At 37.7% G+C, this 24,791-nt stretch overlaps 1 protein-coding gene across 1 annotated transcript in view; it reads left to right on the top strand.

Annotated features, from left to right (window-relative positions):
• Nucleotides 1-24,791, top strand: part of EYS (eyes shut homolog) — a 1,118,553-nt gene that overhangs the window by 386,331 nt on the left and 707,431 nt on the right. Inside the window, exons 13-14 of the mRNA XM_074861787.1 lie at nt 14,262-14,375; nt 16,245-16,367. Coding sequence (XP_074717888.1) covers nt 14,262-14,375; nt 16,245-16,367 — 237 coding nt within the window. The remainder of the gene's footprint in view (nt 1-14,261; nt 14,376-16,244; nt 16,368-24,791) is intronic.

Genomic DNA, 24,791 nt, shown 5'->3' with positions numbered 1-24,791 from the left:
TAGTAGCTCTGCTAAGGAGTTCTGTACAAAGTGTTGTTCTCAGGAGATAATTTCTGAAATAAGGAATGCTAAGAAAGAGAAGAGTAGCATTGAAAAGCATTTTTTCCCCATTTTTAAGAATGAGGTGCTCTTCTCTGTGCTTGTTAATTTTCTTTTTTTAAAGAAAAAAAAAAAAATAAAAGCTGTTTGGACCAGATTACAGATACGTAGGTTTTCAGTCTGAATTAGTTTCCACCTAGTTAGTTAGTTCTCAGTTAACTTTAGGGAAGTGTCAGAAGCTAACATTTTAAAAATTACAGAACTGCTAGGAGAAAAAATATCTAACTAGTTAAAACTTTAAAAAGTGGCCTGTAACAACTACATTAAGGTAGGTTGGCAGCTATGCCTACCTTCCCTAAAGGCCAAAATGCTAAAAAGCACAGGTGAGAGAAATTTGTCCTGTAGTTTTTTAATACACTCACATCCAAAACAGACTTTTATTTCTATTTTCTTCTGCTCTACGTTTTGCTTTTTAAATGTGTAAAGTATCTGCTCATTTCAGTAGTTTTAGTATTTTGATTTTTTTTTCAAGTTTATTCAGTGTTGAGTGTCATCAAAACAAACTAAAATATATAGGTCTTGGTTCACACTATAGGCCCTTTTAAACACTTCATTATACTTCAGATTACATCTTGCACCTTTGGTTGCTATTTATGAGAATACCAATTTATCTTGTCTTCATCTGGCATATGTAAATTAGGAGCAAGTGGGTTAGCTCTGCCCTGTTTTCCCACAGTGAAAGCTAATTTAAATTTTCTGTTGTTTTGTAGATCTGCCAAACTGAATTTCTGGCTCTGTGTTCCTAGCCTAAACAGTAAGGCAATTTAATGCCTTCCACTGTTTCCAGCTTTAGCCATGCAGCTATGTACTTAAAAATGTCACAAAGTGGAATATGAGCTAAGTTAAATCTTGAGTGGCTCAAAGTTTACGTGATAATATCCATGGATTAAACTTTGTATTTCTGCATCGAAGAACACAGACCTTGTGCTGTTATGGTTTGTTGAAAGGTGATGAATTTTAGGACAAATCTATATTTCCTAAGGAGACAGGTCTGATCTGTTATAAGCTGCTGAAACCAGTAGCCCAAGAGTGGTGACACTGTTGCAGTCCCATGCTCCCAGGTCCAACCAGTAGTGAGGCTGGGAGGGTTTTCCCAACAGGAACACACACACACAAATACAGTGCGTATATATGTGTACTCACGGACTGCCACACAGACCAACACAGACAGGAAACACAGCGCTTGCACAAACACAAACAGCACCAACAACCTTATCCTGTTCCCTTCTCTGGCCAACCAGGATTAAAGTTACTTAGGGAAAATATATATATGTGTATGTACACACATACAACGTGGATCCCCCTAGCAGGTGAGCTCAGACCCTCAGTGTATCCAGTAGCTGCCCCTGGATCCCACTCTTCCCTGCTGCTGGTATCTCGGCATAAGAGCCCAAGGCTACACACACGGCAGTTGTTGGTACTCAGACCTATACACACACACAGACAAATGCTCAGACACACATGTGCACATGTACACACACACACACACAAACACCCCCATGGATGCCTCCACTAAGTGGCTTTAGACTACACAGCAGCTGGCCCCAGGATCCTCTGGTCTCCCAGTTGCACAGACACATGCACAGACACATGCAAACACATCTCTCCAGTAGCGGACTGAGACCTACAGCATCATGAGGAGCCAGCCCCCAGATCTCATGATCTCCTCAATCGTTCACTTGGACCTCTTGGTCCTTCCAGTAACCAACTCACAGACCTTCTGCTCACTCCAGTATCCAGCCCAGAATTAGGGCAGCTCCAACACCTGGCTTCCAACTCTCTTATCCTGCTTGCTGGGTACTCCAGTCTGTTTGAACACACTGACAGAAGCACCCACACCATATGCATGCACCCTGGTCTCTCCAGTTGCTTATCCCCAGACACATGGCCCCTCTGACCTATGGTGCCACTCCCATTGCTGGCACTCAGACTCCCCCCCACACATATGGGCACAGAATAGAGAGTCCCTCATCCAGGAAATTAGTTTAAAATGGAGTTTAAGAAGAAGACAAGACAGAATGGTCAGGAGCAGGACATGGTCGGACACACTCAGACCAGCACCTGTTTACATGTCACCAGCAGTTTTTATACCCTTATCCCTATATTTTCCTGTATTTTTTAGCTCCTCTGAAATCCCAGCACTAGTCTTGTACAATCTCCAAATGCTCTTCCCCTGCACCCCACAATGACCCCCTGACCTCTGGGCAGTTACCCTCTGCAGTCTGTGTGGTGCCCGGGGTGCTGCCCCCGGATTGGGGTGGCCCCTGGCCCCCGGGGTTGAGGGTCCCCTGGAACAGCCTGGGGGGATTCGAGGTGGGGATTGGCGTCCCTCACTGGGACATCGGGTTGCCCCCACCTGCCATTGTACCTCTGTGCTCCTTTGCATGTGTGGAGATGAGTCTCTAACCACATAACTTAATCCATAAAACAATTTCACATGTTCAATAATTTCACCTGAAAGCAAAATTATGTTTTACATTGTGATGTATTCCTGCAAAATTTTTTCCATCTATTCATTCTCCTCTACAGGACAGTTTATTGAGGAAAGCTGTTACCAGCATAGAATTCAGTTATTTACTTTTATGGGACGCATTTAAAGAATTATTTAAAGAATCCTTAGAGATGGATTAAAGGGAGGTTACTTAGAAGGAAAAAATCATTGAACAGGTATTTTAAGAGTAACAGTTTAGTAATCCAGAGAAATAAGGCAGAAGCTAATAAGGAGGCTAATTGTGGTAGGCAACTGGAGGAACCAGGTGTGGGATACAATAAACAGGGCAGGAGACTGTTTACTTGAAAGAATTTGTCCTCATTCCTATCTTCCTTTAACTTTGCATCACAGCCATCTCTTCACTGCCTTCTTTCCTCAAATTTAATTTCCTTTATGATTTGACATGTCTCTGCCGGTCAGCACTACAGGCGCAGGCCTGAAAGAACCGGGACTTCAAAGGCAGTAGGCAGGGTGAGTGGCAGAATTTTCTTGTTTCCTCCTAATTTATAGCTCCTCCCTGGAGAGGAAACAAGATAAAAAGTAACACTTGAAAGAAAAGGAGTGCTCAAACCTAATTTTCTCTCCTGTCCCACTATTTCTTTGCCTCCTAATCCTCACCTGAAAAACACTTTAGGAATATGTTATCACTGTTGCAACCATTTTGTACTCTGAACATAGGGTGGTCAAACTCTCAGATCCCATTCCTTAGATGGATAGTGTTTTGGGATGTCCTGGGTGATGATGTTTATGTGTCCCTTGATGTTTGGACAAAATTTCATCTTTGATACAAGAACAGACAGCCACAGACTCATCTACTATGGACTTAACCATTATAAATTTGGGAAAATGGGATTGAAGCCTGTGAGGCAGTGGCTAGGAAGTATAGATATCTAAGGAAGGGGAAAAAAAAAAAAACCTATCTACATATATAAGTTTTGGAAGGATATTTCCTTGAAAAATTATTATTACACTATATTATTACCTTCTGCTGTCTTCTACTTAATACAAATTTTATTGTATTTAAAACAATTTTTTAGATATTGGACATATGCTGATACGAGCAAATTGGCTATTAAAATCCTTCCATCACATCCTAATGCTCTTATTAGTTTTATAGGTTCCAAGGACAGCAGTTTTAAGACACTGTAAGAAAGAAAATATTGCCACACCCTTGAATTTTTTGAACATTGTGTTTGGCTCAGAAGCACCATGCTGTCTGAAGAAACATAGGTCATATTTTAATGCACATACACCAGTTTTACAGCAGTATTAGGAAACTGTACTGAATTTCAGCTGTGTTGCTCTGATTTACAATGACATAAGTGAAGGCAGAATCAATCTTATGGTTTTTTTAAGCAGATCAATTTTTAGCAATGTGAGCTATCTTATGATTCTGTATATCATCAATGTATCATGATCTATATACACAAAAAACCTGTCCCATCCCATTATATCCATAAGGTAGTGAATTCATAACCTATTACCTTATATAATATACTTTGGTTACTTTAAGAGTGCAGCCATACAACTATTAACTGAGATAAATGCAGGTTTAATCAAATGGATCATCTCGGAGGCTGCAGGACCATGTGCTGCAACCAGCTACTGTCTGTGGAGATGACATTGATTAAGATCCATCCATATTCTTCTTTTTGCTCCCAATATTCTCTACGGAAATCCATACCCAAATTTTTACTTCGATTTGGCATGCTTTTATTTCATGCAAGCAAGCTCTTAGAAAAATTTTTGAAAAGAGAATGTAAAATTTTAAGTGTAGAGAAGAAATTTTGACCTTCACAGTTGATGTGATCAGTGCAACACTGTTATTTATTCAAAAATAAAAATTAAAGAACCACATTTTTACTATTGCAGTTTGGTCATTTCACTGATGCCTGCTAACAGGTGAGGATACAGACCCAAGTAATATAAAGAACTGAACAAAATAAATAAAGGATTTAAATAGTAAACTAAAACATAGGCAAAGTAAATGAGGATGACCAATGATGTGAGACAAATTATTCTCTTGTCACAAATAATTTTCTCCATCTTAATATTGTTCACAGGATTTAAAAAAGTACACTTCCATAAATGCAATACTACACATTCAATCACTAGGTGAGTTGCACATTGGATTGAGATGTGCTGAAGATTGTCTGCTCCTGTCAGCTTGAAAATGTTGCTAAAAGCAGACAGTCCTAATGCAGTATGATTCTATTTCCTGAAAAATTAGAAACGTGAGCAGACTCACTTCAGTTTATATTCTCAGTAGCTTAAAAGTTAAAGCTAGACTACTGTGCTGGTTTTGGCTGGGATAGAGCTAATTTTCTTCATAGTAGCTGGTATGGGGCTATGTTTTGGATTTGTGCTGAAAACAGTGTTGATAACACAGGGATGTTTTAGTTATTGCTGAGCAGTGCTTACACAGAGTCAAGGTCTTTTCTGCTTCTCACACCACCCCACCAGCAGTTGGGCTGGGGGTGCACAAGAAGTTGGGAGGGGACACAGCTGGGACAGCTGACCCCAACTGACCAAAGGGATACCCCATGCCATAGGGCGTCATGTTCAGCATATAAAACTGGGGAAAGAAGAAGGAACAGTGGACGTTCGGGGTTATGGTGTTTGTCTTCCAAAGTAATCATTACACATGATGTAGCCCTGCTTTCCTGGAGATGGCTGAACACCTGCCTGCCAATGGGAAGTGGTGAATTAATTCCTTGTTTTGCTTTGCTTGCATGAGTGGATTTTGCTTTACCTATTAAACTGTCTATATCTCAACCCATATGTGTTCTCACTTTTACCCTTACAGGGGGGAGTGAGTGAGCAGCTCTGTGGGTCTTAGTTGCCAGCCAGGGTTAAACCATGACAGCTAAGTCTTCTAGTTTATTGGCTTGACTCCTCTGGTGATGCAGAATTTTTGTTCTGTTTCTTTCCTTTTTTAACGCTTGTCTAATACAAGTATATAGGGATCTTTTATAAAATTATGGAATTTCCATTTCATGTCTTCAGAATTAACTACACCTTCAAGCCCTTTTCCCTTTCTCTCCTGTAACTTCCTCCCATGTGATGGAAGTCTGAATATATTTTATATTTTACTCCTAACTGCAGATTTCTATTTTGTTATTATTATTCTTTTAAGTATAGGTAGTGTTATGATTAGGATAAGGTCATCCTGGTCATAACTTAGAACAACATAAATGTAAGATAAGAACATGTTTTACCTTTAGGGAATTCTTTTAACTGTCTCCCATACTTAAATGTTATTTTCCTTGTGCTTCTCTGAATTCTCAGAAATTTCCAGCACTATGAAAATAAACTGAAGACCATACCTACTTCTCTTGCCATAAATTTTGCCAATACCTATCCAATATCCAACTTAATTCCAAGACATTGTCTGTTTATACTGGGATGATATTCCAGAGATGGCAATCTGGAGATTGCACTGCTAAGAAAAATCTTATTTTGTTTTTCTGACTGGTATTTTTAATTTTGTCTTTGGCATTTTCTCCATTCTTAAGGAAAGCAGACAGTCTTCTTTTCAACCTTTATTTAAAGAAATCTAACAAAAGATCTCAGCTGACTAATGTCTGGAGGTAAACGGAGCTCTGCATCTTCTTGTGAGCTATATGAAAATGATGGTACAGAATACCATTGTAGGGAAGAAAATTGTCAATCACAGTTTAACAGGACTGCTTTCCAAACTAGGGCTTCTCAGAAAGTGAGACAGTTTTTCCCCTGTGATTTATGTGGGTCTCTTGTTAGTCTGAAGAAACTCTTTTTTTTTTTTTTTTTTTTTTCCTGAGATGTAATGCCACATTGTAGAAAAATTTTGTGAGATCTTCAATATCTTTTCTTTTTTCTTCCAGTATTGAGTACTTGTAATAAGTTGGTAGATCTATTTCTTTTTCTTTTAGTTGGGTGACTCCCTTTTATTGGACACAGGATAAAAGATGACTACTGCTACTGTGAAAGATGAGAAATTATCAGAAGAGTAGTGTTCTCTCACCTTTTCCATACAGAATTGTTCAAAGAGGTTAAATCATGTCGATTCTTTATTATAAGAAATAAAAGTAATGGTAACTTGACATTTTGGTGGCTAACAACAGCAGCTAACATACTGAAGAATTTTCTTCATCTCTAACCATGTTAAAGGAATAACCCTTTGCATTAAAGCTTTGTTTCCCATCCCTCCTCTTTTGTTCTATGACATCAGGAGAATTCGTACTTTACTCCTAGCAGGAAAGAAAAGCATCAAGAAGTTGTGACAATGACAATAGTTAGTTAATAAATCATGATATTTAACTTAAAGAGAGCAAGTGGCAAAAGTTTAATTTCTCTTCATTTCAAGTGTACCGTATGGAAAATGACTAAGGTTTAGGCGAAACTTAGAATCACAGAATCATTGAATGGTCTGGGTTGGAAGGGACCTTAAAGATCATTTTGTTCCAATCCCCTTGCCATGGAAAGTTCAACAAGGCCAAGTTTCAAGGTCCTGCATGTGGGTCAAGGCAATCCTATGCACAAATACAGGCTGGGCAATGAGTGGATTGAGAGCAGCCCTGTGGAGAAGGACTTGAGTGTACTAGTGGATGGAAAACAGTGTGAGACAAAAATGTGCACTCACAGCCCAGAAAGCCAACTGTATCAAGAGAAGTGTGGCTATCAGGATGAGGAGGTGATTCTTCCCCTCTACTCTGCTCTCATGAGATCCCACCTGGAGTACTGTGTCCAGCTCTGGGGCCTCCAACATAAGAAGGACATGGACCTGCTCGAGTGGGTCCAGAGGAGGCGACAAAGATGATCAGGGGGCTGGAGCATCTCCTTTATGAGAACAGGCTGAGAGAATGGGGGCTGTTCAGCCCAGAGTAGAGAAGGCTTTGGGAACACCTAATCGTGGCCTTCCAGTATTTAAAGGGGGCCTATAGGTAAGATGGAAAGAACTCTTTGTCAGGAAGTATAGTGATAGGACCAGGGGTAGCAGTTTTAAACGGTAAGAGGGTAGATTCAGACTAGATATAAGGAAGAAATTCTTCACTGTGAGGGTGGTGAGACACTGGCACAGGTTGCCCAGAGAAGTGGCAGATGCCCCCTCCCTGGAAGTGTTCAAGGTTGGGTTGGATGAGGCTTTGAGCAACCTGTTCTAGTGGAAGGTGTCCCTGCCCATGGCAGGGGTGTTGGAACTAGATCATCTTTAAGGTCCCTTCCAACCCAAACCGTTCTATGATTCGATGATTCTATGAGTTATCTTGATAGAACTCATCCTGAATATCTGATTATGTATCTGCAGAGCAATCAGACACTAATAACAAACACTTGAAGTTATTTATTTGCTGCTTAAGAAAGAAACCACTTTCTCATTATTACTTTGAGAAATTCTCTAGTCCCAGAGTTTTGCAGTTTCTGCAGTGCCAACTTGACAAACTTAAAATACTAAATTTTGGCATGTTACAATTGACACTATGTGTGCCTCCAAACTCACACTCTGGACTTTTAAATTAGGAACTGTGATGAGTCCTGTGAAACAACAAGAATTCTGTGGGAATCTGGTATGTTCTTCAAAGCTCTCAGTTTACAATTTATTAAAGAATAATTCTTTATTAATTAAAGAAAAACTAAACTCATGATAATTCATGTATGTAGTCTGCTAGAATTTATGATAAAGGATTTATATTAAATACTTTTGCCTCAGCTTTTCATTTTCACGATGTTTAATCTCATAATATATTGGTAAATGATTGCTTGTGTTTAAAATATAAAGAACTGTTTTACATGTCTTAACTCATTAAGTTAGATAGGTCATGTAAAACAAATTTTATACCTAAATCATTTTGTCATGTTTTCCATTGGAAGTTTGAAACCACAGCACCCATCTAATAGTCTGTGAATCAATTCTAATTTCAAAATTATTTTTTCTTTTTTTAAGATTTTTTTAAATATACAGTATACAGAACGGCATATAAAGTATGCAGTCTGACTACTTGAGCACATTCCCACCATTGCAGAGATAAAATTGCTATCAGCTATCACTTTACATCATGAAGGTTTTTATTTACATTAGCGCTATAGAGTTGGTCCCAAAGTACTGTTCTGAGGATAAAATCATAAGGAATAAATGCATATGCAGTTCTATATTTGGATATGCTGTGAAACAGATACATTAAAGGATGTTGCTGTTAAACTTACTAGTTTGTAAAACTCTCAAAATGTCTTTTCAACAGCAATTAATCTTATTCTTTTATTATTTTCCACTTTCTTTCAACATGAGGTTATCAGCTGACACAAATCAGAATAGGCAAGTTGCCTATTCTGAATTCCTAAATGGAAGAGAGTCAGATTGGGTAGGACTAGTCTTGGAAGTAAACATGACAATATGCGTCTATGAGATCTTGGTATCTTTAAAGCAGGTAGATAGCAAACTATGTTATCACAGAAAGAGCTCAGTCTGTGTTCTACCACTTGCTTAGACACTTTATGCAAGCAGCTATCCCATTAAGAGGAGCGGGCTGCTGTAGCTATGGTGTGTGTCATCCATATCAAGTCTAGTAAGATCAAAGCTAGCTCAAAAGCATAGTCCGACTGTTTTGAATAGGTTATAGCTCTTTTGTCAAACTACCCCAATTGAAACATATACAAGTTCTTCTGTAGCTACTATTTTTTGGTTTTTTTTTTGCTTGTTTGTTTTTTTTTTTTTTTTAAATAGAGGATCTTCAGGAAAGAAAATACAATTTCAGAGTTGTTATACTGTTCATGTAATGACCCGTTCATAGTCTGTAATGATAAGCAATTTGAGGAACTTTCCTAAGCAATCTTCAGTTTTCTAGAAACTGGACACATTGGTCACCTGCTGACTGCTGTGTTTCTTTCCAGCTCGTGATCATTACTAGAAGGGTTTTGGAGACACACACTTCCTAACATTAGTGCTTACATATGAAATCACTTGTGACTACAAATGGACTGGGATATTTGGTTGTTCTGGGTTTCTTTTATTTTTCTTTCCTTAACAATAGCCAGTGATAGGGAGCAAGTGTTAAAACGGCAGTTGTCTTGGTAATTAGATCATCAAACATGCCACATAAAATTCCCAATTTTAGTGGCTAAACAAGTTTGTGATACTCCGAGTTCTATTTCTGGAAGAATATGAAGTTATTATGATAAACGACATTAAAAAATAAAAGAAAAAAATCAATATAGAATATGCAGAAAACAACCCTTGAAAGTTACCAACTATGCAAACATAAATTGGACAGTGACTAGTGAAGCCTCAGTTCAACAAAAAAGGTTCTGTGGTTTAGATAACCACAAAACAAGCATTAGTTGATGGAATCATACTAAAAATACTTCAGAAGATGATATCAACATTTGCTGGACTCTTTCAAGCAGTAAGAATTTTAAATTCTCTCGGGTTTTGAGTGATATAATCTCACAAAGAGATCTAAGAATTGACAATCTAAGAATATACATGGATGTAAAGGCTATATCTGTGCAAATAAAAAATGTGAAAAACTATTTAAATTGTAGTCCTGCAGAGGGCAATTTGGGAGTTATAAGTGATTTAAGCTAGATGTGATTCACAAACATCACACAGTTGTAAAAATATAACAAATATTGTTCTGAGAAGTGTAATATGTAAGGATACACTGCACATTACAGCCTGAGTTAGAATACTGTATTATACATGAGTACAGGAACATAAAAGACAGGAACTTGACTCATCAGAGATCTAATGAACAAGACCAAGGAGAAATTGTTTGGTGTTTTTTTAAGCAACAGAAGACTGAGTGGAAACATCAGTCATGATATGTACATTAAAAAATCAATGTATGTAAAAATCTACAAAGATAAGGGAAATCAGTTATTTTCCACATTGCTTGCAAATAAGCCAGAAAGGTTAACTGAGGTAGGGAGGTCTAATTTAAAGAAAACCTTCAGGAATAGTGAAGACAGAGTCTACTGACATGTAGGGACAGTGGACCCTGTCCCCAGAAAAACTTTACTAAAGATCAATTTGGTTAAATCTATGAGTTATTTTCTTATTGAACTAAGGATGGACTATGGTGACAAGGTCAACATCATTAACACGCAGGGACAGCAAGCATGCTTGATTTCAGGTGATAGATCAAAGAGGGTCGCAGAAACATCACGTTATGTCTGTTCCTGGTTCTGCAGGAGGTGTCACATGCAGGGTTTTGTCTCCATGACCACAGGACCCTGTTTGAGGAATGAGATTGCTGAGAAGAGACCGGTTTATCTAAAAGATCAGTTCAAGGACACGTTTGCCAACAGACATATTAGTGAGGTAACCAACACTTTTCATGCTGGAACGCTGAGTATTTTATGGTCCAAACATTCATGTTACAACATGTAGACCCTGCAGTTTGGCATTCTGTATTTCATAATACCTTGCTGTAGGTTCTTCCTCTTCAAGAAAGATAACCAGGCTGGCAATTTTGATATTGAAGCAATAGGGTGTGCTTGGTGTGAAAAAGCTCACCTACTCTCAACTGAAATCAGCTCGACATAGATGTATATTTGAGCCTGCATGATGGGTTTGTGCAATACTTAGCTTGCTCCCATGCTGTGTTCTTCCTGGGAGCACAGTTGCATCCAAGTATTTCAGATCTCAGTTTACTTCTGATCTTGAATATGGGCTTAAAGGCTACATTTAAAATATCATATAAAATGGAATCAACAGTAAAAGTATGTATGAGTAAAGATAACCAGTTAATGAGGAAACTTGTTTAGTAGTGAAAGCTAAATTAGACAAATTTAGTTCAGGATTTGAATGCTGTATAATAATTTTATACTACTTCCACTTCTTGGAAAATTAATGTTACTAAATATCCAAGTGGTGTGAAAACAAAGCTTATTGGAACTTAGGGCAAGTGGGGACTTGAGGTCAGTTTCACAGTGCAACACAGTGACAAAAAAAATGGAGTTCACTGGTATGACCTTAACAATGCTTCAACCTGAACAGCACCACTTGTTTTTCTATAATTACATCTGCAAGTGGAAACAATGTTTCACTTCACAAAGAAAACCTTTGGGAAAAATAATGTATTCTTAACCAAAAAGCTATTCCCTGGATGATACTTTTATCATTAATGTTTAGTAATGTATCCTCTCAAAAAGTTAAGGACTAATCATATTTCCAAATATAACAGCATGACTAGCAATGCTGATAAATTATAACATCTGTCACATGACACAAATTACAGTTTACTTCATATTAATTTGCATGATTTGTGTCCTCTACCATAAATATATTAACTACTACAGATTATCTACATTTTCTTTGATAGTTACGTAGAGTCATGGGAAATATATGATACCAAATAATCCAGAATAATCCAGATAGTGATTATGGCATGGTGCCTTCTAAAACAGTTCAATCTAAAACAAGACTGAAAAAGAGATTCTTTGAAAGCACGTCTGATATCTGACTTCTGTATTCTGTGCAGGCTGTGCTCTGTATCTTATGTGAGAACCCAACCGTATATTAGAAATCATAAATAAATTCTGCAAGAAAGAGGGAAAAGAATTCACACACTGATCAAAGAGGGAAAAGAACTCACACACTGATCACGCTGGGACACTCCATTATTTATCTGCATTTGTTGTTATTTTGCTGACAGAAATATCAACTCGCTACAAATTATTTTTTCTGGTATTCACAAATGCATTATAGATTGATATTTCATGATGATTCTGAAGCCTTCTGAATTTGTTTTCTAAATAAGGTAAGGTTAAGGGACTTTAAAGATGACATAAAAAAAGGAAGGAAAGATGTAAAATAATCTCTCCTTCCCAATGCATACAATTGTTTTAACTTATTGATTTATTTTTATTTGGTAATTTTTTAAATATTTTTTTAAAGAAAATAAAAAAAATGGGAATTTTTGACTTTACATAAATAAACATCTGTTTAAGAGTGTGGCATACTTTCACTATACATTATTCGCAATTCATGTCCTGGGAACCTTATATAAAAAGACTGCTTTTTCTCCATGTGAATAATTATGCTAAGGTACATGAAAAGAAACTGAACAGGAGAAGAAAAACATTCAACAGAGACACTTTCATTTTATATATGGATTTTTAAAAAGTTTTTGTAAAAATTAGTTATTTATTTTGTTCTTCCAATCAAAGTGAATGTGCTAATGGTTGTGCAAAGATTGATGGTGACATTTGGTATTAATATAGAACAAAGCTATAGATGTGTAGCGGGCTGACACTGGCTGGCTGTCAGACCCCCACCCAGCCCCTCTCTCACTCTGCCTTCCCACCAGCATGGGGGGAGAAGATGAAAAAGCTTATGGGTCAAGATAAAGGCAGAGAGATCAATTACCACTTATTGTCACGGGTAAAACAGAATCAAATTGGGGAATATCGGTTTAATTTATTGCCAATTAATGTAGGTTTGCATAGTGAGAAACAAACACAAATTAAAACAGCACCTTCCCCATCCCTGTTTTTTCCCCCGAAGCTCAACTTCACCACTTCATTCCCTACTCTTCTGCCTCCTCCCCACCTCTGAGCAGCGTAGGGGGATGGGCAAATGCAGCTTGTGTTCAATCCATAACATCTCCTTTGATGCTCCTTCCTCCTTTTCCTCTCCTCCTGTGCAGGCTGTCCAGGGATCACAGTTCCTTCAGGGCACATCCCCCCGCTCCAGAGTGGGGTCCTCCACGGGCAGCAATGTGGCTATCTGCTCTGGCATGATCCTCTCCACAGGCACCGGGAGCGTCTCCTCCACTCCTTCTCTGATCTTGGTGCTCACAAGATTGTTTCTGATTTTTCTCCCCCTCCTTACTCCTCACTCTACCTGTGCAGCGTTCTGCCCTTTCTTATATACACATTTTCCCCGAGGCACCACCCCCTTGGCCGGGGGGCTCAGCCGTGCCCTGCTGTGGGTGGGTTGGAGCCGGCTGGAACCGGCTGTGTCCGGCACGGGGCAGCCCCGGCCCCTCACAGAGGCCGCCCTGCAGCCCCGCAGCCAGCGCCTGGGCACGTGCAGCCGGTACAGTCTGTCAAAGTACCTGTAAGAAATGAGAAATTGAGTTAACCTTTCCTTTTGTAAGTTTCACAGGTCTTTGGATTTTTGTTTTAATGATGTCTACTTTCCTTCTTTTAGCAACATATACATCATCCTCATCTATTGCAGTTAAGCTGTGCACTTTATATGTGCTGAAGGCTTGACTCATGGCATGTGTTTGATATGCCTCAATGTATTTGTACTCTGTTTTTTTACTGCTTCTCTCCACAGGAGAAAGCATCAGACAATGGATAAGAAATACTTGATGTACTTCTCTTATATTAACATGGCAAAATCAAAAAAAAAGTCATAAAAATACTGAAGTACTTGACTAACACAAGCAAAACACTTGAAGATCTGTATACTGTTTGCATACTGACAGGAATGTCTCTACTTTCTGGAAGTACTTCTTCATTTTTTGCTTTGTTCCAGCAATAAAGATATGTATTTGTAATATTGAATAAAAAATGAGTGAAATTTAAGTTTTTGTAAATAAAATACAGAAGTTCTTACTTCCAGCTTCCTTTATTGATCATAACACCTCTTGATTTTAGTTACAGAACAATATTTGGAATAAAAGTTTCATGTTAATAGCACACATAAAGATGAAGAAAATCAAAGCTTATCTTGCTTCCTTTGCAGGTTTTTCAGGCCAGTACTGTGAAATAGAAATGAATGAGTGTGAATCAGCTCCCTGCTTAAATGGTGCTGTCTGTCAGAATGATGTCAACAGCTATGATTGTTTTTGCCCTGAAGGTATGTCATTCAAACCAATTTATTTTTATTATCTTTGACAATTTTCAAAATTGCCTAAAGTCTGCAAAACATCTTCTTGGCAGTCTTCAACACCATTGTTAAAATTTTCTTTCTATGAGAGTTATTCTTTCTTTTCTGATTTGCATATTTGTCCACCAAGGCACCCAATAAAACAAGCATGCTCATTAAGAATGGAGACAGATATACTTTTAAGTGCTGCTTTTCTTCAGACAGAACCTCATGATTTTAGAAAAGTCTGAAGGAGTGGAGAAAACATAATGAGCAGTATGTGAAATTCAGAGAAAATGTAATCAATAACCTTACTAAGAAAATATTTTATCCTGATGTACTAACTTGCAGCTTTATGACTGAGCATAGCAAGCAATTATAATGGCCATCATAATGACTGTAATATTTCTTCAGTAAAAAAATCTATTAAAACTTTCATGGACAAAAATAAAGTGATTTTCAGCACTTTTAATCTGTTTCTTTAACAAAGCATATTGCTCAATGTTATCAGAAGTATATGAACGAATGAGTGGTTTCAAGAAAAAAGTAGTTAACGGAAAAACTAAAATGCTTTAAAACATTTAAAATTACAGTGTCTTTCTGAAATATTTTCACAAATGGGTTTCATCTGAATATTTGTATGCTTTTTTAAATTGGATTTTTAGTTAAAGTCAAGTTTGTGATTTATAACCTGGTACTTTGTTTCTGCATTTTAAACTTTCTTGTACTTGTTTGATTTTAATCTTCAAATAGTACTGTTTTGTAAGTATGGACTGATGGTGAGTTGATTTCATAGCTTACAATATTTCAGGAATTTATATATTAATACAAGCATTCTAGTGGTGATGATAAGTTCAGAAACTCATCACAAAATATGGAATTGCTACAAATAATTCTCATAAATACAGCCTCCATCATTAGTTAGCTTAAATTAGAAGCCAAAACAGATGTTGGAAGGCAGTTGAAAACTACATTTGGAAAATATCATTCTGCCTGACCAGTTTATAGAAAAATAAATCTTGGCATCCACATTGATAATTTTGTGGCTTACTTGTTACCTGTGAGACATGGGTCTGATTAAACTCTAAATGCAAATGAGAACTGTTACTGTATACATTATTAATGAACTAAGGATAATTCTAACGGTTTATGACTTAGGGATCAGTGGAAATTGGTTCCATGGTCAGTTTGAGAAATTATGGGAATGTGCCTTGCACTGAGGGTGCTGATAGCTTAGCATTAGTCATGGTCTTCCTGCAGCCATAGCCTGTGACAGCACTAATGATAGTCATTTTGTAGCATGACCATGAATTAGAATACATTTACAAGAGCGTAGAATATCAGATATTGGAGAGGAGATTCTCCAGCAATTCTGAGTACAAAAAAACACTGTCGGGACTTCTGAGTTTACTAAAAGTCACTATGATACAAGAAACAAATTGAGAAAAAGTAAAGAAGTAGCTATTTGAGAGTTGATTTTTAGAACTATAATCAGATGTCCAAATCCCATCATCAGTTATCTTCATCTGCAATGTTCTCAAAATGACAGAGGATATATAGATTAAGTGGCTGCTAAACAAAAAGTTCAACTAGATTAATGACAATACTGAATCCTACATTTTTTCTTTCAATTATTAGTTCCTTTTAAAGTATATTTGATGGTCAAATGTAATTTCCTATTAATGACAGAGCAGAAGAAGGTTTTAGAAAGATCTTTCAATAAGAATTCAAGATAATTTTATTACAAGAGTAAATTGAAAACAGTCTAATTTTTTAGAAAAAGAGACACAAAGATATACTTTAGGAAAGAAAGCACAGATATAGATGCATAATACATAGCTCTGTTTTTTTCCAACCAAGGATTTGAAGGTCTGAACTGTGAAATCAACTTTGATGAGTGCACTTACGGATTCTGTAAAAGCAATTCAACTTGTTTAGACCTGGTTGCAGACTACAGTTGTGTTTGTCCTCCAGGATTCACCGGTAAGATTTATTTTAACTCTGGAAAAGACATTAAATAGTTAAAATTTTATTTCCATTTTTGAAATTAAAACAAACTTCTTTTAATTGCGATTTGTTCAGTGGTTTAGCATTAATGAAAATCAATTCAGTGTTCTGTGCTATTGATAATCTGCTTTAATTTCCCTAATAATATGATAAAAATCAAAACCAGTGTGTATGCTGTTTGATTAACTGATGGAAAGAAAAACTGTATTTTGCCTAGAAAAAAAATAAAGTTTATAAACACCTAGTCTATAGGTGAGCAATGACAGCTATACCTGGTGCTGTTTGTCTTCAGATGATTGTATCACAACCATACTTGACTGAGATAGAAATAAGAATACAATTTTAACAAGAGGATACTTTGTTCTCTTCAAGAAAGATTCCATCAGATCCTTATAATAAATAGCTTGTAAATTGCACAATTATTTGTAGGTCTAACAGGTTTAAAAAAATAGCTCTTGCATCAGGAGCAGTCTTCATGGCCCTTCTTTCTGCCAGAAGTAGCTACCAGGATCATGGGGAAATCAATAAAACTGTCTCAAAAAATATGCCATCTTAACAACTAATATGCTGTGATGTCAGGGACTGGAACACACTGACTTTCAGCCGCTGATTTCAGAGAGGCAAATGGAGCAGCATTAGTCTAAGCAGTAAGAGGAAGACAAGCAGTGGCAGTCTCAGAAATCATATGCAGTTAGTGGATGTTGTAATAAAAAGCCAAACAGATACATATAGAGATCTCAAAATCTGTGGTGACCAATGGAGATGAAAGAAAAATGAGAAATCTATCATGGAGAAATGAAAGGTTAAAGAAGCAAGTAGAGCAGTGAAGGATGAAGAAGCAAAATTAAGTTAGAAGTAAATAGAGGGTTTCAGTTTGATAGTAACACCACCGACAACCAGTTTAGGAGCACTTCATACATGTTTTGTCAATGGTTAAAAATAGGCAGATGGGACATAAGGAATGTAAGATGATACATGGAGATTTAGAATCTGTGAAAGTGATAATAGTTGCAGTTCCCCCAGATGTCTGCGATTTTGCTTGATTCATGCCAACATATTCTAATACTATTCAGCATTACAAAACTGAGATGTGCTCTATTTCCTACAAAATCATATTCTCTTTTCTTTGCTAACTGGCTTCACTGTCATGAGTTTGCATAGTATGTATCTATTTTGTGTCAATCATGAAAATAATGGAGGTGATTACAAAGTATTTGTTCATATAAATAAAAATATTTTTAATGCAACAGTTTTTTTTAAAAAAGGAGCTTTAAAACTCTACTGCTATACTGCAAGGATCAAAATGGAAAACATCTAATTTCTGTAGTAGGTTGCAAACAGTCAGTTTAAACTAGGGAACGCAGGAAAAGCTGTTCCTTTGAAAATACAGCTACACAACTTTGGGATATCATGGAATCCACATTACAGAACCAGAACTATAAACTATAAACTAATGTGTGGGTGTCACCAAGGCAGCCTGGAACAGGGTATGTTCTCCTTAGGGGGAGCACTTTATCCTAGATTCATACTGGTGCAATTGCCAATAATGTATCTGTTCATTCAAAGACAAAAAGAAGTCAAGATCTGTCAACAGTAAAACAGTTACCAGTGAGTTATGGGAAGATTTCAATGAATAACTCAAGGCCTATGTTGAAGTCATAGAAGTTCACATGACTGCATAATAAGCTGTTATGAAAAGGCTCTATTTTCTCCTGCATTTCCTGTGTGAGAGACTTTTCATCATGAATGTGCTATTGATCTCACTTTATATTGGCTTTTTTTGTGAGACAGGGCAGCTCCCACAAGAAAACAAATCAGCCAGTCAGCTGACTGGAGTTGGAAGTGGGGAGAAGGATCATCCTGATTACACTGAATATTTTAATCTGTGCTCATATTTGTATAGTAAATGCACAGTCACCCATTGTGGATGTCATCAGGTTTGCTCTCTCCAGACTTTTCAACAACTGTTTCAACCTCCCTAGAAAGAGACTTTGATGCAAAATACTGAATATCTGAGTTTCTATCTTCTAAGAAAAGCAAACAGTGGTAAAAGAATGTTCCACATCCTTCTGAGTCCTAGGACGGATGTAAACGGCCCAAGAAGATATTGCCATAATAAAAGTGATACACTCAAAACCTTTTCAAGGGCAAAAGGAAACAGCATGTATATATAGGAATCTTTGTTTATACAGTTAATATTTCAGCAATGTAGAAATCCATATTATATAATGAATGTAGAAAAGGACCATTGCCAGCATAGTCAAGACTTCTATACTGGAAAACTTAATATCTACCCATTTTATCTGGTGTTATGGTCGACATTCCAGTGTCCCTCTGGGTCCTAGAGGTGACAGTTTCAGTCTTCTCAGGAAAGAGTGCGGGAGTTTAGGCCTTAGTCATTAACATCTTGAGCCCTTTCCCAAGAGAAAGATGATGTTCCTGGTGGGGGTTTCTTCCTCTTTCGTCAGGGGTCCAGTTGGGGTTATTTTTATACATTTTCTCATCCAGCATGTATCCTTCTCCTGTAGTGACAGCTGCAGCCTGGCAGTGGCCCCCCTGCCCTGCCAGCCCCAGGCACACAAAGGGCTGTGGTTTGCCAGCCAGTGACTGGCAGGGGGTGTCACCCCCACCCCAGCGGGGCCACCCCCAGAGCTGAAGCTGGAGCAGGGGAGGCAGCAGTCACTGACCCTAATGCAGGGGTTAAACCAGCGACACCTAGCTCAGGCCATGGCGAGGCTGAGCCCCTGCACTGCCAGGTCAGCACACAGCCAGGGCTGAAGGCAGACACCATATTTACTGGGCTACAGATCTGCTAACTCCCTGTTGATCACATCTTGTATTTTTCTCATGAGGCTTGATCAAGAAAGTGAAATTTGAAAAAGTCCAGTAAATGCATAGGGCTGATTTTTTTTTTTCTTTCTAACTTTTTGTAAATGCATTTTTGTTTTCCTAGCATGTTAAAAGAAATTTCCAAATAAATATATCTGAGCTGGTTGGGTACAAAAATTGTCTCGGGCCTAGTTGTTCACTTGTCTTGCTGTTTACTATCTCTGTGTCTGGCAACATTATTCCACTTTGGTGTTGGATGCCTTGTGCATGAATGCTGTGCTGGAAAGTCAGTGTTGGACAGGAGGGAGACAGCTGCCTGTTTGAATGGCCTTGGCTGTGGTGCTCCACAGGCGGTGGAGCGTGTTCCTTCCCGGGGAACAGAGCCAGGAAGAGGCAGTACCATGTGTGAGTTGGGGAGCAGGTGTGGGTGGAGGGAACAGCTCTTCCTGCTGAGGAAAGCCATCAGGACAGGAACACCCAAAACACCTCAGAGAGTCCTGAGAGAAGCAGGGAGTCTTCTTGAAGCTTCTGCTCACACGTGTAGTCTTTATTGTTAAAAGGGCGAGCACCTGAGTGCTGGCAGCTTTGCAACCTAATGCCTGGAGTTTCCTTTACTCTGAGCAAGACAGGCAGTCAAGAAGCTCCTGAGAAAGACAAGGAAGAGACTTTCTACTAAATCAAAGCTCTCAGATGCCATCTTGTGGGAGTCAGTTTACACAGGATCACTGTAATTATTCCATAGTAAAGAGCTACTGGACAAATGGACAGATGGCAGCACTGCCACCTCCTTCCCTCACAATGTTTTGTTCGATTTTGTCAATTAGAGGGATTTCAAGAACATCTGGCAGTTGGGATAGGTAAAGGCAGTCCAGGTCTGTTAACCTGGCAAGCCTCAAAAATTCAAAAAAACCTTGCTCAGTGCATCCAGACTAATTAATTCTGGGTATTATCAGAACCTGAAGATAAGTGAAGTCAGGAATTTTGATACTGAACAGTAGGACACCTTTAGTACCTTAATTAGTAAGATACCTTGAATCAAAGCATCAATCAGGTGGGCTGGTATGGAATTCACCAGTGATACAAAAGGACGAGGCAATTTTATGAGGCGTTGCTTACTGACCATTTTCGTTATTTGGGTGGATTCTCTCTGGTAGTTTAAGTCACTGGAACTCAAGAATTTTGTAAGTCAGTGTTTGGGGATGAGGGGGCATGGTTTTTTAATCTTGAATAAGTGACAGGATTATATTTTGTCCATTGTAAACCCTTTGCTTATTTTAAATTTTAGAAGACATTATTAATTAAATGTATTTTAAAACTGTGTACATGTGCCTGAGTGTAGAAGTGATCCCTATGCTAGTAATGTGACACAGCTGAATACTGGGTAGGAAAAACATGATTCCAAAGTGATTTTTACTTTAGCATTTAGCACTGAATTTTGTTGTAATTTGTATGCATGAGATTCTTAATCTGACTTCCTCACTTTTATCATGGTCCGTATGAATTCTTTACACGTAACATGAACCTTGTTTTAGGTTTTGCCCGTGTCTCATTCATGTTTATCATTATCATGAGGCAGTATGAATCAACTGTCAAACTACCAGCAGTCACATGTTGACTTGAATAAGTCTTTAGGCTTTACACAGCAGACTAAATAAATTTGCAAGCCTTTTAATATGCTTTCTGAAGATCAAATCTATATAATTTCCTCTGGCATGTCTCACAGTATACACTTTAGGAATCCTGTAGTAGCTCTTGTGGCTAAACAAGTGGTCCTTGCAATACTGAATATTTGAAAACCAAAATTATAAAAGAATGCCCAGTGTCTTTTACCTCAACTCGATCACGAGGCAAAAGGTGATACCTTTCTTTGTTCTTTCAAAAATCTTTTCCTGTATGTCCTTTTTCTAGGGTTTTCTAAGGTTTGTTTTCCATAAGCCTGCAAGCTGTTCTATTTTAGACAGCTTTTGACTGGCCTAGATGTTTCAGTTAGTATCAAGACCACTGCACAGTTTAAAATCATTGAGTTCTCCATTCTCCATTCCACACTAAACATCTCCAGTCCTGTCCTCAACAATTGAAAGGAAAGAATTGGCCTGAGAAATCTATTGCTGCTTACCCATCTTTACAGTCAGTCACAGATACTCAGTCTCACTTGCATCTCATGCATCAGATTATTGTTCCACATCAATGGCCCTTACAGAAGCAGTCCAAAAGCCAGGTATTCTTTTCTCTGATGCCCCCTAATGACAAATTCATATAAACAACATGCCTGGGTCTGATCTCTAGTAAAAGCTCTGGGGTTTTTTAAACCAACCCAAAACCTGGAAGCTGAAGACTGAAGAGGGTGGGAAGGTTCCTCCAGCTCCTGGCCAGCAGAGCTCTGACTCAAAGCCTGCCCATGGCAGTATGAGAGCAAAAGGCTGGCTGCCTTTCCCCCTGCTTAGCTGGGACAGTGCAGATAGACTGCTGGTTCTCAGAAATACTAAAGAAGGCGGGCTGCCGAGGGCAGGCTTCCTGTGGTTGGGCGTGCAAACTTAACATGCTGGAAAATAAACACTATCTATGCATACATGGAAATGTATTCAATATGTATTTCTGTGGTTATTAGAGATGTTTATTGTTATGTCATGTCTAAGTGTACCTGCTTCCCCTGGAAGGAATTCAGGTTAGAACATTGAGTGGAAAAAAAAAAAATCAGTAGGGTGCAGAAAAGTCTGTTTAAGTTCCATCATGCTGCAAATTACATTACATAAAAATTTAGATAAACTAATACATAAAAGCTATTGAATTGCATGAAAGAAAAACAAATCAATTATAGTTCAGTAGCAATGTTTTCCCAGTCATCTAAAAAATAAGCAAAGTCTCTTTTTTATTGGTGAGAAATCAAATGGCACATTTCTCCAATAGTTTTGCATCTGCAAATACTAAGCATGATTTTTTTAAAATTAAAAGGTGAATAGTAACAGTTGGAACCATCAGACAAAAGATAAGTTAGTTCTTCAATGAAAAATTTAATTAGTTTATATAGGATTTACTTTATCGTTGCTTTACTGGATGTGTTATGAGATTATTTTTGCATTTCAGTTTATCCCCTTCATTTTAGATATAATGGGTATTTTTCAATAGTGATGCCAATTGTCATGCATGATATAATGTACGTAGAACATACATTAATATCTTTCTGGATGTGACTCTGTATTTAAATAATTTTAGATAAATTGGAACATATTTAATATGAATAGACTTATAACAAAAATGTGGTCAGTTGCTGGGAGGTCCTTATCAAATAAAAAATGAAAAATGAATCATGTCTAGAAAAGCTCATACAGTGATTAAAGCACATGAAAAAGACTCTGGAAAACATGGTTGAAATTCTTAGTCTTCCTAAGTTACTGTGGGAAATCAACCAAAGTTTTCCTTAACTCCATACTTTTTCTATAAACTATTTCTCTTTTCTCCTTTTCTTTGCATGCGTTTTCTATTTATATTCTAAACAGTTAAGGTCATGAATGACATCATACTATGAACAGTAATATGGCAGCACAGTGAACAAAATATTTACTTTTTACATTTTAGTGCACCTGTAGAAATAACATGGATATCAAGACAGAATTTCCAACTGCATCAAAATTTTTGTTATACTGCCTCAGTTAAGCTGTTAGAACTAAATTTTCTGTTATGAGCAGTCAGTGAATGAACCCTGACATAAAAAAGTTTACCTCGAGCCAACCTCCCCCGTGCACATTTTCTATCCCTATTCTGTTAATGAATTTGAGAAACGGAAGTGGCATCTTATATAAGAATGGTTTTCTCTAGTTCTTTTTATGGCAGATGGTTCATCTTCTGAAAAAAATCCACCAAATCATTTATGTTGGAAAAAGTCTTTTTTTCAACACTGCCTTTGCAATGCTAACTAGCATTGTACTAGAGGTTTTGATACTAAATTACATTTCCCACTATATACCAGGCTGTGTTTTTAACAAGTGAAACAATTTACCTTTGGGCACCCTCTTCTTTGACAGAGCCATACTATAAAAGGTATGACACTATCAGTTTTAGTATGACCACACTAAGTCCCTAAGTAGTAGCCATATTTGGTGCCATCTTCAGTAACTTGTTGACTTTTTTCTTCTTCACTCTTCGTGCTTTTACTTTGTCTTGATTTTTTTTTAATTTAGTTTTCCTTTTTTTTACACCTTTCTCAGTTCTGCAACTCCCTATAACTACTGATTTTGCTATATTTGAGGCATCTTACATATGTTCGGCATTTCTTCTTTGTCCATTTTATTATCCCTAAAACTGTTTTTGTCCAGCTCCTATGTTTGCTTCACTACCAGTAACTGGCCACAAGTGAGCTGTTAATAGCCATGGAGACTCCAGTACTATCCTACAAACACACCTTCAAGGCTTCATCTCTCTGATGTGTACTCCTTCACACTGCAGCCTTACTCTAGGGTCATAATTCTATACAGTGCAACTACTTCTTATTCCTGTCTATATCTTATTAACAATAAGCATAACACGATGCAATTTACAAAATTAATGAAGACTAAAATAAATGAGGCAAGATCCACGTGGTCACTAGATAAGTCCTGAGCCCTCTGGCTTGACACCAAACCTGCGGCCTGATGCTAGCAACGGCAATGCCATATGTGCTGGGCTACAGGGCTGCAGTGGAGATAATGGGAACATTACCCCATAGCTTGACTCAGTTCATTTAAACAGTAGGTTGACCAGAGACTACTGCTTGCCCAGATCTGAGGGGTCCTGAGGCAGGAAGGAAAAATTGTGAAAAGCAGAGTGATGTTTTTAAAGCTGTTTATACAACTTTTATATGAAGATTTTTTTCCTTGACCCTTTTGCAGTCAAGCAAGATACAGAATTGCGTAGATTATTTGCTCTGGTAGCAGCAGAGCAGCACCTGGCAGCCAGTTTTCCTAGGAACCTCCAGAACCTCCAAGGAGAGGACATACACATTTCACATGATGACAATGGTGCTACAGAGCCCAGCTGCCTCTGGGTGGGCTATTGCTGTCACCGAAATATATCTGGCTTGCAGAATTGTCTTGATATTTTCCCAGGAAAGACCCATAGAGGCTCAGGATGAGTGAATTTATTGTTCTAACAACCTGTAGATTGCTGGTTGTATGCTCTACATTAGGTCTGTGTACCAGAAGATAGTTAACGTTGCCCATTAACCACCTTGTGCTGAACCTAATTACTTAGTTTGATTAAAGCATACCATTAATCCAAAAGCATTCAATCCTGATTTGAATGCATGAAGAGAAGCCAGAATTTCACTGGTATTTTTTCTAGTAGTAATCACCATCAGATTTAGAAGTTTATATTAAATATTTTACTTAAATTTTTGTCTTCAACTTCCAGCTATTGCATCTCATTACCTTTTCTACACAAAATGAAAAAGCCTCTTGCTACCCAAGTATTTTCTCTTTGTAAAGACACTTATACACTGTAATCAAGTCACTTCTTGTTTTTGTTTGTTCTAAATGAAACAGATGGAGCTCTTTATGCCTTTGCCGACAGCATGCTTTCTTCAGTTGTTGAATAAAT

This window comes from Strix uralensis, chromosome 3 (genome assembly GCF_047716275.1).
Source record: "Strix uralensis isolate ZFMK-TIS-50842 chromosome 3, bStrUra1, whole genome shotgun sequence".
NCBI lineage: Eukaryota > Metazoa > Chordata > Aves > Strigiformes > Strigidae > Strix > Strix uralensis.
The sequence above is the reverse complement of the archived record's forward strand: the minus strand, read 5'-3'. Positions and strand labels throughout refer to the sequence as shown.